An 18,066-nucleotide genomic window follows, 5' to 3' on the forward strand; every position below is an offset into this window, starting at 1 on the left:
AAAATAAATATTTACTTGAGAATACAAAACCATTTCGATTTATGAATTGAAATGCAATAAATTTTTGCCTACTTATAGTAAATATTTCGTTGATTCAAGACAATAACATCTTGCTTCAAGATCTGCATTTTTTAGATCAAATAAATATTGTAGCGGGGCGAAGCTAGGTAATTCGGACTTTGACCAAAACGCTTGGTTGTTTCGCGCATTGACCAGTCAATCCTAGGAACGCCCGCGCTACGGGCTTTGACCATAACATATATTATATTATTTTAATTGATTCTGATTGTAAAGGTGGTGGAACATTAGAGTCGGAAACGTGATTAAAACACTTAATTCTTTCGTTTAAAACATCTAAAGTAAAAAAGTTCTCTGTATTAATAAAATTATTCAAAATTTTAGCCAAATTGTATCTACATATCCCTTCAAATAAATCGTGCATTGGGTCCACTGAAAAATTTTGAGTTACGTGATAATTTGATATTACATGAAATACGCAATTTTCTCTAACTCCAAAAGTTTTTTCACTACAATGTGTAGAGTAGTTTGCTCTTGTTCTTAACATTTATGGTTTTTCTTTTTTTTGTTTTTGTAATTCATCTTTAGGAACTGTACAAACTCGACAACAATGTGAGGAATTAAAACTTTTTGAGAAACCAAGAATTGTATTTAGTCCTAAGTTGTCACCTACTATGTAAGTTAAAATAAAAAAAATGTTCTTTTCCTCTCCATCAATGTTAATAATAATTCCATTATTTTGAAGATCAATGATTTCCTCTATGATAAAATTAAAAATTTGTTTATTCCCTAAAGTGTTGTGATTCTGAGAGTTATGTAATTGCCATAAAAAAATATTTTCCAATTTACTAACATATTCCGTGGGCAAAATTGGAATAGAACAGTACACTGCTCCAATTTTGTTGATGGTTCTATGCGTCCCTAAAGGATTGTTTATTTCGATCTCATCAAAATACAAAATTATAGGAAAAATAATTTTTTTAGCTTGATTAGCTACGTTCGTGTTCCAAAAATCACCTTTCATTGCCGAATTAATGAGCACACTTTTATTACATTTTTCTATATGCTTCATTATTGTAGAAAAAACCATTGGCATTTCTAAAAATTTTTTTAACACCAATTTTATAGGTATTATACTCAATGTACTTTTACGGATTACGAAACGTCTTTTACTTTTTAATTTGCCATATTTTAAAAATGATTTAACAACGATTTTTTTCGGCGGAAAATAACAATTTATTTTACTCAAAAATGTTAACGTCAAATGTTCTGTTCTAAATGTGTTAAAACCATTTTTCATCACGTCTAGCATATTATGTAATTCAATATTTTGAAATTTACATTTTAAAAAATTTAAACAATTATTAATGTACGTTGTACATATATTAATAATAATGTCATGAATTACTTTTCTATTTAAACTTCCATAGGCATACAGCTGCGTAACCAAGCAAAGAGCAAAATTGAAAACTTTACTTTTAAAAGTATCAATAGTGAGTTCTTCGTTATTGCATAAAGCTTCCGGTACATCTTTGTCTTTCAATGATTCAGTCGGAATATTTAAATGTTGCAGTACTGCATTTGTTTCTTTAGTTAAATCTACAATATCATTATTCAAGTTACTTGGTACTTCAGCTATTTCACAAGGTAATGATTCTTCGGATAATTTTTGCACACAATGTTTATTTTTTATATGTCTTACTAATGAATGAACACGAGCGAATTTGTAAAAGCAATCTGCAAAATTGCATTGCACTTCATAATTCATTAGTGCTTTATGTTTTAATTTTACGTGGCTCATCAAAGACTCTAATGATAAGAATGAATGGGCGCAGAAAAAGCAAGAGAACATTTTTTTTATATTAACGCAAACTTAAAATGTAGCTTACCAACTTATTTTTCAATACCAGTAGTTACATGAATTATCGATGTATAATAAAATTAAATGGCAGTAAAAAATTATATAGTATCTTTTTTTAATTAACGCAAACTTAAAATCTAGTGCATTACATTATTTTTAAGTAATAATCGGTAATGACTCATAAATGTGTCAAATTTGATGAACACAAAATAATTATGAAAGAAATAAAATAAAATTTGGCAAATGAAAATCCAAAAACGCAGTTTTAATAACTAATCAGTCTAATCATGAGATTAAATATTCGAACAAAAAACAAGAAAATATTTTCTTTCTTTTATTAACGCCAACATAAAATCTAGTGTATCACAGTGTTTTTAAATAATAATCGTTAAATGACTCATGAACGTACTAATTGTGATTAGCACAAAATAATTATGAAAGAAATAAAATAAAATTTGGCAAATGAGAATCCAAAAACGCAGTTTTAATAAGTAATCAATCTAATCATGAGACTAAATATTCGAACAAAAACAAGAAAATATTTCTTTCTTTTATTAACGCCAACATAAAATCTAGTGTATCACAGTGTTTTTAAACAATCGTTAAATGATTCATGAATGTGCCAATTGTGATCAGCACATTACATTACTTGTTCCGATCCGACGTTTGCTCCTCTGCAGTATTCCTCTCAGTCAGCTGCTTTAGCACATGTTCAATGGATGAAATATGCGCATCGTAGGGTAAATTGATATTGTAGATTCCTTTTTGAATTAATATCCATAAATGCTCACTGGCCAAAGGATACTCGAGGTTGAACACATGAAAAGTCTTAAAACAGATATCTAAGCCTTGTAGAACTCCTTTAACTTTGTACAACTCGTTGTCAATACAGACATAAACGTCTTGTACATCTTCAATAGATCCTACAATGATCAAGAAAGGCTGGATTGGAAGATTAAGCTCTGCAGCTCTCGATTTTGTTTCTTGCCTGAGTTTCACCATGTCTCCAGGAATCTATAAAAATGTATAAATACGTGTAAATTTATATATACATAAAAAAGATAATTTTATTGAAAAATATGCATTGAAATGAATGTTTATTAATTCACTTAGTTGCATACATAGTTTAAATAAATTTATACTTAGAAATATTTCTAAATCACAATCCTCAATATTATTGAACTAAAAAGTTCCAATTAAATTTAAAAATTTGTTATAAATAGATGCATACTAACATTAGCAAATTTTAAGAAAGTATCTTTTGCGAGTCCGACAGATGGCTTGAAGTACTTGGTTTTTATCCTTTTCATTTGTCTTGGTGGAAACAAGTGAGGAAGTAAACTAAGACTCATGGCTATCATGGAATCTATAATATAAATCAATAACTTAAAACCTAATTATAAATTAGGTAGTTCGATATATTTTTATAAATAAATTTCATGTATTTACCATCTGAAACATCTTTAGACTTCATTTTTTCTATAAGAACCTTTGCTGTTTCATCTTTGGAGCTAATAGAGGTATGCTGCTGCAAAGTATTTACAAATTTTAACCAAATATCTTTATCCAAATTCACTTTAGATAAGTTTAAGCATTGAAAATCAGCATCAATTAATTCATGTCCATTAGGGTGCTTATACAGCTTCCATGTTTCAAATATATCCACCAAATTTTTGTCTGTTGATTGTTGTAACGCTTTGGTTTGATGAGCAGAAGTTTTTTTCCAATGATCTAAAACTAGATCCCAAGGAGCTTGATTCTTTTGTAACCAGTCCAGGGCATCTTGAATATCATCTTGTATGGTCTCTGTACGATGTAATATGTATAAAAGTTTTATTATTTAAAAAAAATGATAATGGAAGTTTTCAATATACAAGGCCAAAACAAGCTAACTGTTAAACAAAATAATTTTTACAGCTTATAATTTTTAGTGAAGATAAACTGAAATTTTTTTGTTATTTTTAAGAAAGTACTCATTAAGTTTTTTATTTAATATTATTTCTCTCTCTCTCTCTCTCTCTCTCTCTTTCTCTCTCTAGTTAAAACTTTTTGAAAAAAAATTATTGATTAGAATAAAATTATATAAAACAGAATGGTATAAATCAATTTCTACGAGGATATAATGCACCTTTTTGCTTCTTAAAAATATTTGTTGAAAATAAAAAACAGTTTTATTTTGACTCAAAGGCCTCTTTAACCCAGGCTATTCCTATATTTGTTTATACAAAAAATTACCTTACCGGGCTCAGTGCTTTGATCATTTGCAGCTTTCGCCTCATTGGTTACTTTAACTAGCAATTTTTTATATTGGGATTGACGGTTCCGCCACATACTCATCAATTTTCCACGAGCAGGTATGGATTTATTACTGGAAGAATCTTTTTTTGCAATTGGTGGTATGTAGTACGTATTTGCTGCTTCTGATGGGAAGGTATTAATAATCATTGTAACGATCATGTCTGCTAGCGCATTATTTAAGCTACAAACAAAAGTAAAAATGAAAATACATAGATATGTGTGACCTATCAAAAAATTTGCCTTGAGGTGAAGCTCTATTAAACAATTTAAAATTGTTTAATTGTGGTACAATTTGTCTAATAATTTTCAAGTTATAATATAAGTTCCTTTTTTTGTTGTAAAAAAGAGCTGAATCCTTATATGACCCATGCTTTAAACCTGTTGAGTGTCAGTATCAAGAATTTTTCAATTTTTTTACATCATAAATAAAAAAAGTTTGCTAGATTTATAATTCTCAAGTAATTATTTTGTTCTCGAGAAATAAAAAAATTGAAGTTAAAAAGCTGTAAAATTGCCCAAAAACTTTTGTTTGAATAGTTGTAACTTCATCAATTTTGAGAAATTGTATGGATCTTAAAATGTGCCTTCAATTATAAATATTTAAAAAATGCGATAAAAGAAATTGATTTTTGGCCAAAAATCAGTAGAGCTTTACCTTAATTCAGTACATATTTTTTCTAACATTTTACCTTATTGATCGATTTTCTAAATCTGTTATGATTATGTGACACAGCTTATTCCTATATTTATCATGCACCAAGTTGTTCTGTTCAAACGAGGCTAAAATTTCTTTTCCTATCATAGATTCCATGAGCAGGTCCTTCAGAGGTTTCAGTGATTGTTTAGCATAAATATTATTATATGAAACATTGACAGAACTTGACGAATTTTCTTTATCTTTTAGTCTTTTAGCTGAGTTCATTGAACTATTGGCCATAGAATCATCATCTCTTTTCTATACATACAAATTTTTTAAAAGAAATTTAGTATTTTAATGCCAATGATTTTTACACATAGGGAAGAACAGGTTAAAGGGAAAATAGTATGTACAATAGTTATTGTAGTTCAAATGTATTGCGTTATACAAATTTCAAATAAAAAAATTTCGTTTACTGCATAGCTTTTAAAAGAACATAATTTTTAGATATTTCTTATGTATTTAGTATAACTTTACAATACTTTTAAATAATTGATAATTGTATTATCACATAAAAAGGATTATAAAAAAATTATGTGCAAAAATTACAAATTATTTACTTTACCCCGTAATCTAGGTTAAAAAATAATTCTTTAAAACTATAGCTTACCTTTTTATTATTTGCATGATAATCATTACTTTCATCACATTTATCTTTGCCAAAATGTTTACGCCAATAGTTAAGGAATTTGGCTCTGTCACCAATAATAGGTATAAGATCATCTATCAATGCTTCAGACATTATTTCTAATACATCCATGCTGATTTTATTTTCTAAAATGCAGTTATAAATATTATTTTTAAATTTGGATAATATGCAGAAAAAGTTACTTTATTTAAATAAATCTTGAATTTGAACGTTTTTAAACTTTTGTTATAATAGTTTTAGTGGCAATTGTCTACCTGGATAAAAATTATTTCAATAAGAAGTAGACATGTATTCTAATGAAAATATAATTAAGAAATAATGAAAAAAATCTATATTTTTTTATTCAAGTACTTTTTTTTTTTTTTTTAACGTGAGGAAATCTTCTATTACCGGCCAGTTCCTGACCGATAGCCCCCGAAGGGGAAGACCCCCTTACCCTCCGGGGAGAGGACAAGGGGAGTGTGGGATTCCACACGTGCCCAGGAAAGTGCGACACGTGTAGCCTACCCACTAAAACCTCACGGTATCCTTATCTGCGCCGATTTGAAGGACGCCCGGGAACATTGATTATCGCATCCGGGCCGTCCTCCGGCGCCGAGCCTGACTGGCTCCCTTCTATAGGCGGTGACGCCTTTGGCTTTGTGAGCCATCTGATCTATTGTGGCGGGGTGGGGACACCGTCCGCCCCGCCACTCCTCTCTTTGTTTGGAGAGGATGTCAGACTTCCCGGATTCCCCGCCGGAGAAGTCGGACCTCTCTTCCTCCGGACCCCACTCTCGTCGGAGGGGGGGAACCCGGAGGTTCCAGACTACTCGTGTTATACTTGAGTATAACTAGATGGGTCGATTTGATCCATCTCTATCTTGAGAAGAACACTGACTGATTAGTGGGGGTTATATTCCCCTCTGCGTATTCTTTCTGCCTCCTCTTTGGAGCGCATGACTTGACTACAAAAAGCCATGAAAGCCCTCCATTTGTCTTCATTGACGACGATCGCCGCCACGATCGCCGCCAGGGATAAGTCATTCCCTAACGCCTCTTTTAGGACACGGCGCTGCACCTCCCACGCTGGACAGAATTCCAGCGTGTGCTGCGCCGTGTCCCTTTCCTCGTCGCAATGGTGGCACTTTGTGGTGGCCTCTTTCCCTATTCGACACAGATACTCACCGAAACACCCATGTCCGGCGAGTATCTGCGTCATATGGTAAGTCAACCCGCATCGCCGTCTGCCCAGCCACTCTTCCAGGCAGGGCCGGATGGCGTCGACGGTCCTTTTCCCCGCTAAGGTAGGGTCGCGCAGGTACTCCTGCCATTCCCTACGCAGGGCCGTCGCCTCCTGGAGCCTTATCAGCATGCGTGCCCTGTCCGGCACTGGTCCCCCAGCTCGCGCTGCCTTAATTCGCCGATGTACTTCGGCTCTGGCATTTGCCGCGAGATGTAGTGGGGGAAGTCCGGACAGGACTGTTGCCGCCGCATGCGACACCGTGCGATACGCCCGTGACACCCTTAGGGCTATCGGACGCTGCATTTGTCGCAGCGTCTGCTGCAGCTTCCGCGAGCCCTCCGTCACTGGCGCCCAAACAGGGGCGCCGTAGAGTGCCACGGCGTGCACGGTGTTTGCGTAAAGCCGGCGAGCATGTCCGCTCGCCCCTCCCAGGTTGGGCATAAGTCTGGCGAGCTTGTCAGCTACGCCCTTTACCCTGGGAGCCAGGCGAGCGAAATGCTCGCCGAAGCCCCAGGTGCCATCCAGCCAAAGGCCCAGTATCTTGATCTGGGCCCCTACGAGGACGCGGGTTCCCTCGACTCTTATGTAGACCCCAGGCGGTCTCCCCATCGCACGACGGTCGTAAAAATAGGCCGCCTGCGTCTTTTGGGGAGCCACTCTGAGGCCCACCTTCCTCATCGCGGCCACCACTGCCGCCACTGCGACGTTGGCCTTGTTTTTGGCCTCCTCCCAGTCATCGCCCTCAACCCCCAGGAAAGTATCATCCGCGAAGGCATTCAGCCAACAGCCTGAGGGGAGGACGATACGCAATACTGCGTCGAAGCCCAGGTTCCACAACAAGGGGCCCAATACTGACCCCTGTGGAACCCCGCGAACGACCAGCCTCACCCTTATACTTCCTTCCCGATCGGTATAAACCAATCTCCTGTCCCGTAGATAGTCGAATATTACGGCTATTAGGTAAGGGGGGATTCCATGGTGAATAAGTGCCCCCCTTATTATCGACCAGGGCAGGGTGTTAAACGCGTTCGCGACGTCAAAAGAGACGCCTAATAACACCCTGCCCGCCTCCGCCGCGGCCCTCGAGAGGGTCATGATGCGTTCGACAGCGTCTACTGTCGAGCGACCCCCTCGAAAGCCGTACTGGTCCGGCGAAAGATCCGGACCAGTCCGGGACAGGTGCTGGACGATCCTGTCGGCAATAACCCTCTCAAATAACTTGCCGACTTCGTTCAACAAGCAGATTGGCCTATACCCTGAGGGTGAGTTGGTGGGCTTCCCCGCTTTTGGGAGGAGGACCAACTTGGCCACTTTCCATTCTCGGGGGAACCGGCCCTCTTTGAGACACTTCGTATAAAGTCTCCTAAGCTGTTCGGCCAGTTCCCCCGTAGCCAAGGACCATGCTTTGCCTGGTATCCCGTCCGGCCCTGGAGCTTTACCTGTTTTTAGGCGCTTTGCCGCCTTTACCATCTCGTCCATGGTTACCTCGAGCTCCTCGTCCCATTCCACGGGCGGTGGAGCGGGACCGCCGAACGCCCTCTCCGCGGGATCATCCGGGAAGAGGACGTCGACGACCTCCTTGAGGAACTCGGGGTTCATGGACTCCGTCGTTGGGGGAGCCCAGGCCCTGAGTTTGTTCAGGACCATTAGATAAGGGCGCCCCCACGGATCCTCGTTCAGGGCCTGCAACAGGTCCGCCCAGGCTCGGTCCTTGGCCACCTTTATGGCCGTAGAGAGGGCCCGTCTGGCGGAGCGGTAACCCTCCCCGGCTGCCTCGATTCTATCCGGCTGCTGGCTGTGCCTAGCCCGCAGCCACTCTCTTCTTTTGCGGACGGAGGAGCGCCTCAACTCGGCTATCTCCTCCGTCCACCAGTAGGTCGACTTTTTTGGGCGGGGTCTGGACCGGAGCATCCCGACGTCGCACGCCGTCGTCATGACGCCCCGGATCCATTCCGCCGCCTCGTCGACGTCTTCCGGGAGGTTCACAAAGTCGTCTATCCATAACGAGGCCTGGATCGATGCTCTGAAGGCATCTCGATCCAGTTTCCTCAACGCCCACATGGGGAATTTCTCCCTCACTTTCCGGCGACGAGCCCTGACCGTCGGAGTGGTGGTCGAGATTGACATTTCTATGTACGCGTGATCGGAAAGAGTTTTTGCTTCCTCGACCACCCTCCAACCCGCGATGTGACGCGCGGCCAGGGGGCTTGCCCACGTGATGTCGACTATGGAGCCCCCATTATGTCGCACACACGTCTGCACGGACCCCGTATTTATCACGCAAAGGCCAAGGCTTGCCGCCCATCTCTCCAGAGTTCTGCCCCTGGCGTTGGTGACCGGGGACCCCCACAGCGCCGATTTGGCGTTGAAGTCCCCGGCCACCACTATAGGATCGGGCAGGACTCTCGTTATGCGCCCCCAAAGATCCCCGAGGAACCTGTCGAAGTGTGCAGCGTCTACACTAGGGGACGCGTACACGCCTACAACGACGATGTGTCCCCATTTAACAATTACGAACCCATCCCCTGTCTCCAAACGGGAGCAGGGGACAGGTTCTTCGGTTAACCTCCACGTTATCGCTACGGAGCCGCCCGGGTTGCCCGCCCAGCACGGATGAACCGGCGGCACCCGGTACGGCTCCGCGATTATTCCCAGGCCACTGCCGCGCTCCGTCATTGTATGTATAAACATATCTTGGGCGGCACGGCAGTGGTTAAGGTTTGCCTGTAATATTTTTTGAGGCATTTCTATTCTTTCGAGATAGAGGCCTCCTCCTCCATCCTCTCTTTCCCCCCTTCGTCATTAAGATGGGTATGGGTCGACTGTTCCGCTGTTTGTCCCTTCTCGTTATTCTGATCGATGCCTGCCAACTGAACGGCAGGCAGCTCATCCTGAGGCATTGTGGTGATCACTGGTACGTTCACCGTTTCGTCTTTTCCTGAGGCTATAGCTGAGGTTCTCTGCTTTCTGGTCCTCTGTGCCTTTGGTCCTTCCGCGCTGTCCTCGCTATTATTACCCTCAGTGGGGGTAGCCCTTCTCTTAAGTGCCCTTCCTTGCGGGAATTTGAATTGGACCACTTCGTTCCCGGTTATCGTGGGCAGACTGTTTCTTCGCACGAGGGGAGCTTGAGTCGAATCGAGTTCGTACTCCATATCCTCTTCGTCTCGTTCCCCACCCGGGGGTTGGGTTACGTGGACGTTCCACCTTCCTGGTTTCGTCTTTTTCCTACCTTGAGAGCAGGCTTTACTGCCCGCTCTGTGATTGTCCGGTTTTCCAGCATTATTTAAGTACTTCAAATATTCAAGGTGATTTATATAAAATTTCATTGCGATGCAGAGATTAGTTCTTTCAATAAATAAAAATTATTAATTTATTTATTTCAGAATAACTAAACAATCACACTGATACATATTTTTCAATAAATTACAATTAACTTTCAAGTAAGCGGCCGATTCATCTTAACAATTATTTAATCCAATAAAAACTAAATGAAAAAACATTGTACATCGATAAAAATTCTAAAATAATACTCGTACAGGCATTTTTATTTCGAGCATGTAGGAATTCTTTTACTTACATTCTATTTTGACTAATCGACCGCTAGCTTCAGTCATCAAAACAATTTTTTGCCGAGCTCTGATCTAAACAAAACAACACTTACTTTCAAAAGTTTTCACCAAGTGAGCAAGTTGTAGGTCGTGTAATAAAGTCTTCGTAGTCTCATCAGCCATGATGAAAAAATTTCTTCCTCCAACACACAATACACAACAATAATATGATGTCGAACAAAAATAGAATCTGCAGGCGTTATGCGAGAAAATGCGGGCTCGCGTCCGGATCTGCTGGCTCGCGGTCTTTCTGACGCGGCGCATTTACGAGGTGCAACCGTGTGAGACCCAATACAGTGTAAGACTTGCTGAAAGACTCTGGCTTTTACCGCTACGAGCCTTGGCGATGGAGATCCGTGGTTTAAGAGTCAGATGGAGAAGGCAGAAATAACACAGACAATACAATTAGTTCACAACTGTTTCCTTTACACGAGCGCGTATGCTAATCAACGTATGCGACCACACTCGCGAGTCTCGCGAGCCGTCCTTCACTCACACGTACAAACCCACACGTATATCTCTGAGGCTTGTAACTGACTGCCGAGTGCCGCTTGCATCATCTCACGCAGACGCAGTACGCACACATACACTTTTCCGCGCCAATTCCGTGGCGCTACTTTCGAACATCGGCCAATCGGAGGATCGAGAGACCGACGCGCACGCCATCCATTCTCGACTGTTCGGCTCGCGTCGCGCCTTCGAGATCTTTCGCCTACAACCAAATCTTTGATTTGAGCAAATATTTTCTTAGAAAAAGTAAATATTTGTTAAACATATTTATCGATATTAAGTATAATGTATTTTCTGGTTTGAAGTAAATATTTTCTGATACCAAGCTAATGATTTCTGGCATTTAAGTAAATATTGTTCAAACATATTTATCGATACTAATAAGTAATTTATTTACTGGATAAAAGTGAATATTTTCTAATTCCAAAGTAATGGTATCTTTGATTCAAATACATAATTATTTACCAATTATAAAGAAATATATTTTCAGTTTTCAAACACCAACGCTTTGATTCAAGTTAACATTCTCTCAGATCAAAGCAAATATTATCTTAGAAAAAGTAAATAATTGTTAAACATATTTATCGATATTAAGTAATGTATTTTCTGGTTTGAAGTAAATATTTTCTGATACCAAGCTAATGATTTCTGGCATTTAATTAAATATTGTTCAAACATATTTATCGATACTAAGTAATTTATTTACTGGATAAAAGTGAATATTTTCTAATTTCAAAGTAATGGTATCTTTGATTTATTTACATAATTATTTACCAATTATAAAGAAATATATTTTTAGTTTTCAAACACCAACGCTTTGATTCAAGTTAACATTCTCTCAGATCAAGTAAATTATTTTGAAGTTGAATTTTTCAAAAACCAAAGTTTTATTTTATTTATTCAAAATAATATTTATTTTTATCAAGTAAATATATATGCCTAAAATATTTAAAGTTTTTACTTAGGGGAGACCGGGGCCTAACCGTCAGTTTTTTTTCGGTGCCGATTTTTAACAAGAAAATAAATAATTGTAGTTAAATGTGGTATACCACTGTAAAGAGTGAACCTTTAGCTACAAAATTTATATAGGAAATTTTTATCTACGTCGCTTTGTTTAACCGGTATAGAGAAAAAACGACAACGGTGGAAAAATTGAAATCTCAAAAATGCCGGGGTTTAACCGTCACACTGCATTTTCAATACATATACGTACATCTAATCCTGAAAAATGATAGGATACATCTTAATAATTGTTTTTTAAGAGAAAAATATAAAAATTTATTTAAAATTTTTATGCGAAACGTTATCAAAAAATAGTTACGAGGGTTCCTCTTTCCGCAGAAGTCACTCGCCCGACTTGTTTCACTCCTCGACGTCCGATGACTCTATTCGGTGTCTGAACGGTTGTAATTCCCGTCTCATCCATATTCCATATGCAGTGAGCCTGGAAATGCCCGGAAATGCCTTGGAAATGCACCCGGACTGCTTACTGACGGATTAACCCCAAACACAAGTTTCAGGTTTGATCGCCCACGAAATATTAGACATCAACGATAATGAAAAAACTACACTGGATTCGTGTTCAGCATGCATTACTCTTTATAATCACGTACCTCGAGATTTGGAGAGCAAATATTATTGCAGATATTACAAAATTTCCACGCGCAGAAAATGTAACTTTCACCTTCCGAAAACACGTTTGCCCTCGTAAAAATCATAACACGGCAGGTAACCTGCCGAAACTCCGTTGGTCACATGGGTACCATAAGCAGCGTTTACAATGTTAATAGCGAGTTCGCACAATATACAGGTTCCGAGATATTTGATTTGACGGTTCAACCCCGGCGACGGTTAGGCCCCGGTCTCCCCTACAGATATGAATTGCTTGAGTCAAAGAAATATTTATTAAAACAAAATATATATTTCGTTATTGAAAGTGATTATTTGTTTGCTTTTAGTATCCCAGTATTACTAAATTGGTTTTCTTGAATTAAATAAATATTTTTCAAGTAATTTTAAAACTTAAATTAAACAAATATTTATTTGAAATTGGCTACTACTTTTAAGTAAATGCATTTATTACATGTAAGAAAATTATTTCACAGTTTTAAGAAAATATTATTTGATTTAAAATAACGATTTCTTCATGTGAGTAAATATTTATTAAGGACATAAATTACTTTTACGCAAATAAATATTTCTTAAAAGTAAAAAAGTTTGCTAGATTTTAATAAATAATTATTTAATTCAAGTAAATATATTTCAAGTTAATATATTTACTTAAATCAAATAAATTTTTTTTTCAGTGTATATACAAAAAAGGGGAGGAAGGAACGGGAGGGAAAGAAGGAAAGGAAGGGGGAGCACGAAGTTACTAAGGTGGGAACAAATTAAGAACAGGAAGATAGTCTACTGAGAGAGATTCCGTATCTTTCTGTTTGTTTAACGGAGATGACTATCGCTTAATGTGTACCATCTCGGAATTAATCTCTTACGGAGAGATGGCTCAATGTCCAGAATCTCTACGTTGTCCCAATCAAACTCATGGTCAGTTTGTATATGATGGCACGAAATGACAGAAGGGGAACCAGACTTTTTATTGATGTCTAATCTATGTTCCTTAACTCTAGTTTTCAATTGCCTTTTGGTTTGTCCCACATAAGTTACCTCGCAATCTTTACAGGGAATTTTGTACACAATGTTACTGTGGGCAAGCTTATCGAGATTGTCCCTTCCTGTTTTAATAAATTTTTTAAGAGGGTGCGCGACGGAGAAGGCCATTTCAAGATAAAGATCTTTTGCGATACTTTTGAATTTATCTGACGTGTATTTTACGTAGGGGACAGTAAAAGTATTTATTGCCATTAGATTCAAGTGAAGTATCCTCGCTCTTCTTTTTGCAAAGAAAAACTTGCCTTAATCTGTTTTTTATGGTCGAGAAAATAAAAGTAACGGGTAACCATTCTCTAAGAGCACTTGAATAATTAAATTAAAGTTTTTACTGTGAAACTGTGGATGTGAAACCGACACAATCTTGTCAACAAGGCCATATATCACGCCCCTTTTATGGGAAATTGGATGGTGTGAGTGGTAATTGAGGTATCTCCCAGAGAAGGTGGGCTTATGGTACCAGTCAAAAATTAATTCTCCATCTCTCACCATCACAGTGACATCGAGAAAATCAAGCTTATTATTTTCACTAATTTCCATAGTAAATTGTAGTCTCTGGTGAAAAGAGTTGAAAATTTGCCCAAAAAAATTAAAAAAAATTGTTTTTAATTAATTTCTTTTATATTTCTGTCAATTATATGAACTAATAAAAAATTAACTTTGCAGTAACGAAAATATATTGACAGAAGAATGATTACAAAGAGTAAATTTATAGGTTTATAAAGACAAAGAAAATTACTTACTGCTGATTTTAAGCATTTCGGCTTTGTGATACGATGTTTTGCCTGTCGATGTGTCTATCCACTTCAGAGACGCAATACAGCCTTCTGTGCGATACTTCTTCGGCACGCAAGTGAGATCGACAATGTCACAGAGGCTAGCTCCTCCCTTCTTGTTTATTTCCTCGCTCTTTTTCGATTTCCAAAGTATAGCAGCCCATTGCTCCTTTATCTTGGGTTTCGGAATTATGTATGTGAATAATATCTAAATAAACAAAAAATTATAACTCGGAAATAATGATAAATGGCACAGTATCCATTGCATAAATAAAAATAAATCGCACGAAGCGACTACATCGGCATCGACCTGTTGCCGCTGGAGATCGAAGGACGGTTGCGTGTATTAAAACGCACTTCTCGATCTGTACAATGTTGTAGCGTATAATATTTTGCTGTCACTATTGTATCCGAGGGACACTCAATTCTTAATATAACTTTCACTTATCTTAGAGATGTGACGAAGATTCTTGCGATGTTCTTTCTTAGGATATATATTGCGAGTCTGCGTGAAAATGCCCGGCCAGCTACCATAAAACTGACCCGAGCCAAAAGTTCGTCACGCAGCTGAACCAGTTTATTCTGGGAAAATTCCTGTTTCTCATATATTTTCTGGACTATGCTGAGCAGCATAAACTGATCGGCCAAGATCCGTACCTGTTTCACAAACGCGCCCAATATAAGGAGAGCCGCGAGATTTGTATCAAAATTGACCAAAATTGGCTATTGTTACTTTTTGTTAGAGGAAGTCCATTAATATGTATTGATATGTTTACTTCATCTCCTTTGAAATTGTTCTGAATTAATTTCATTAATAACTTTGGTTTCAATCCAAAGTGATAGTACTTTCCAGGAGGTAGATTAGTTATTTTATTACTCACATCTTCGGTTTTTAATATAGTGCGTGCATCTGAAGGCAATGAGTTCATTTTTAGATGTAATTTTAAAATTTTTAATGAATCGCTAACAGCAGTTATAGCAATATGATGGCTAATAGCCCAACATCTAAGATTCTAAGATAGTTTATAAATATTTCTGTTGATAATTTCAAATTATGGCATAAAATTTTAGCATTTTCAGCAGGAGCACGAGAGGGGCTGATACATCGAGATGATACATTGCTTGAAATATTATTGGTTTCTACATAATTTTTAATAATTGTAAAATTATTGACATTTGATCGCTCCAATTCGACAGATGAGGAAGCAGAAGTTTCAAATACTATTTTCTTCTCAGGGCATATTCCATTTTGCATATTTTTTCTAACATTTTTTGTAACATTTCTCTTTATAATTCTTTTTAAATATTTTTCATTATGATATCTTTTGTAAAACTGAAAATTGCAAACATATATACATATATAAGGAAAACCGGGGCTATCTGTGTCCACAGTACTGCTATCTCAAGTTTTGAGAGACAGATGTCTCTACCATTGTAACAAGTAGTTGAAAAATGCCCTACGTAAGAGATTTAAATGTTGTTTGTTTTCTTGCGATGCCTCTCGCAGACGCTATATACGTTAAAAGAAAAGCGAAAACAAAAAATTATTCACATTTTTTGATGGTCGAAAAATTTGCAGTGCGACAGTAGTTTAACTCAAATTAAAGTAAGCAATTCATAATATTATCAATTAATATATATTAGTTATCAGGTGTGAGAAGCGTCAAATCTTAATTCCGCATAATCTAAAATTGGCAACATATTAAAGACTGAAAAACATGGTCGGAGCTATCTGTCCTATTTTTGATAAGGCACACTGAAAAAAGGTTTTAGTTATAATAACCAAGGCTTGGTGAAATAGCTTCAACTAAAGGGTTTAGTGATTATGACGAAATAATTTGGTTAATGTTAACAAATTTGGTTAACATTAACCAAATATTTTGTCATAATCACTAAATCCTTTAGTTGAAGCTATTTCACCAAGCCTTGGTTATTTTAACCAAAACCTTTTTTCAGTGCAATGTCCACACTTCAATGACGGATTGTTCTTTTATTAATAGATAATGGTGCGTATCTACAGGGCGATTAAAAGAATAAAAATCGAGCGAGAATCTTTTCGTAAAAAGCGTTAGACTTTGGAATAAATGTTCGGGCTCTCACTCACTACTGTAAAAAAGTGACCTATGAACAGCTACTTGATTTTGCGATTCAAGAATCGTCACCAAATTTTTATTTTAAAAATACACGTCAAGTTAAATATATGAGTTTGTCTTAAATTATTGAGTATTTTCTATTTCAAACGCTGCCGAGGATAAAGTAAAGGCCCCAAATACAAAAAAAAAGATTAAAGAATTGAGGGGACAAAAGAAACTCATCACATTGATTTTACAACGGGCTAAAAATCAGTTTGATGCCACCGTATATAAAGAAAAGTCAGCTTGTTTGAGATCGCGAGTGCATCATAGCGTGCTTCGATTTCGTCTAATGAAAAGGCACAATGCGTGTGCCTTCGCTGTAGCATAAGTTCATTCCGTTAATAAAATGATTATCCCTATATGTAATTTCCCTGTGTGTTTTGCGTTATAACATGGGCTTTTCCAAGAACATTCCTAATCGATAACGTTCAAGACGTTTCCAGAACGCTGTTCTTATGTTCTTGTGCGATAGAAAAACCCACGTTATAAACAATGTTCGGCGTGACAAACAACAACACTTGTCAACGGCCTGTCAACTATATTTCGGCTCGAGACGGCACATTGCGATGACGTAGGCAGCCGACTGCGAATCGCGCGTTACAATACGTGCCTCGCGCATGTCAGGTGCGACTCAATGCGTGTCGGGCCCTTTGGCCGCCAATCGCACGCTTCGACCTGAAGTCACCTACAACCCGTAAACTTAATTGGTGATTGCCGAGAAGAAGCTCCCTTATAAAAGAGCTTGCTTCGTCGCGCACCCGTCTCTCGCTCGCAGATCACCCGCAAGTTTAGTTGAACCCGCTCATTTCGCACACCGCCTAGAATCACGCGCTTAGCGTTCGCACGATTACGACGATCTTCTCGCTTCTTGTCGAAGTTCACCCGCTTCGAAATACCGCTCGTTAAAACCGCTTTGCACACCGCTTTGAGTTCGCTCTTCGCTACACCGCTTCGCGAACACGCTTTCGCCGCTTGCGTGCCGTACTAGCATCAGTGCGCGCTTTCACGGCTTATTCCCGTTCTGGAAATCAAAGAACTCTGTACATATTGTAAATATAGACGCCTTTATTTAGTAACATACGAATTGTTCTGAACTTATTCCGTTTGGTGTGAACTGCTCTTCTTCGTGCTTGTCTTCCTCGCGCTATCTATCGCGCACCCGCGCACTCTCGCACACAGCTCTACGAAGGAATCCTGTCAAAAAATCTACACAAAGTGCTACTTATTGCACTGACTCCAACGACTAGGCAGTTTTTTTAAATATTCCATCAGCCTTTGCCTCGTCCACTGCTGGACAAGGCTTCGTCCACTGCTGGATATAGGTCTCTCTTTTAACAATTGCATTGTTTTTAGAGGTTTTTAGCCATTTTTCTATCACGCTGGCCAATGCGGGTTGATAGGGGTAAGATTGAGGTGGTATCTCATAGCGATCGTCGGCCATGAGTGGACCCACTGCTTAACGTCTCTTCCGAAAGACGGAGCCCAGTTTTTTTATCTAGGGTTACCTCTCTGTTCGCTAGATGAAGAATGCGGCGTTTTTACTGGAACAATTTCCAATTAATGGCCTAGCGGGATTCGAACCCGGTTCTCCGGATTACGAATCTGGCGCTCTACCCACT

General features: G+C 38.4%; 1 protein-coding gene and 1 pseudogene across 1 annotated transcript; both read right to left on the reverse strand.

Annotated features, from left to right (window-relative positions):
* Positions 1–262: 262 nt before the first annotated feature.
* Positions 263–1,839, reverse strand: LOC139783600 (uncharacterized; annotated as a pseudogene).
* A 1,433-nt stretch (positions 1,840–3,272) lies between these two features.
* LOC139783601 (uncharacterized) lies at positions 3,273–5,677 on the reverse strand. The gene is made up of 4 exons (XM_071722758.1): positions 5,485–5,677; positions 4,867–5,132; positions 4,120–4,358; positions 3,273–3,685 (listed from the first exon to the last, which is right to left on the reverse strand). The coding sequence occupies exons 1-4, from the start codon at positions 5,632–5,634 to the stop codon at positions 3,273–3,275; spliced, it is 1,068 nt and encodes a 355-aa protein (XP_071578859.1). The 5' UTR covers positions 5,635–5,677.
* Positions 5,678–18,066: the final 12,389 nt, after the last annotated feature.

Source organism: Temnothorax nylanderi, unplaced genomic scaffold (assembly GCF_030848795.1).
Source record: "Temnothorax nylanderi isolate EJ_2023f unplaced genomic scaffold, tnyl_v1.0 TNYL_tig0520_pilon, whole genome shotgun sequence".
In the NCBI taxonomy this organism is placed as follows: Eukaryota; Metazoa; Arthropoda; class Insecta; order Hymenoptera; family Formicidae; genus Temnothorax; species Temnothorax nylanderi.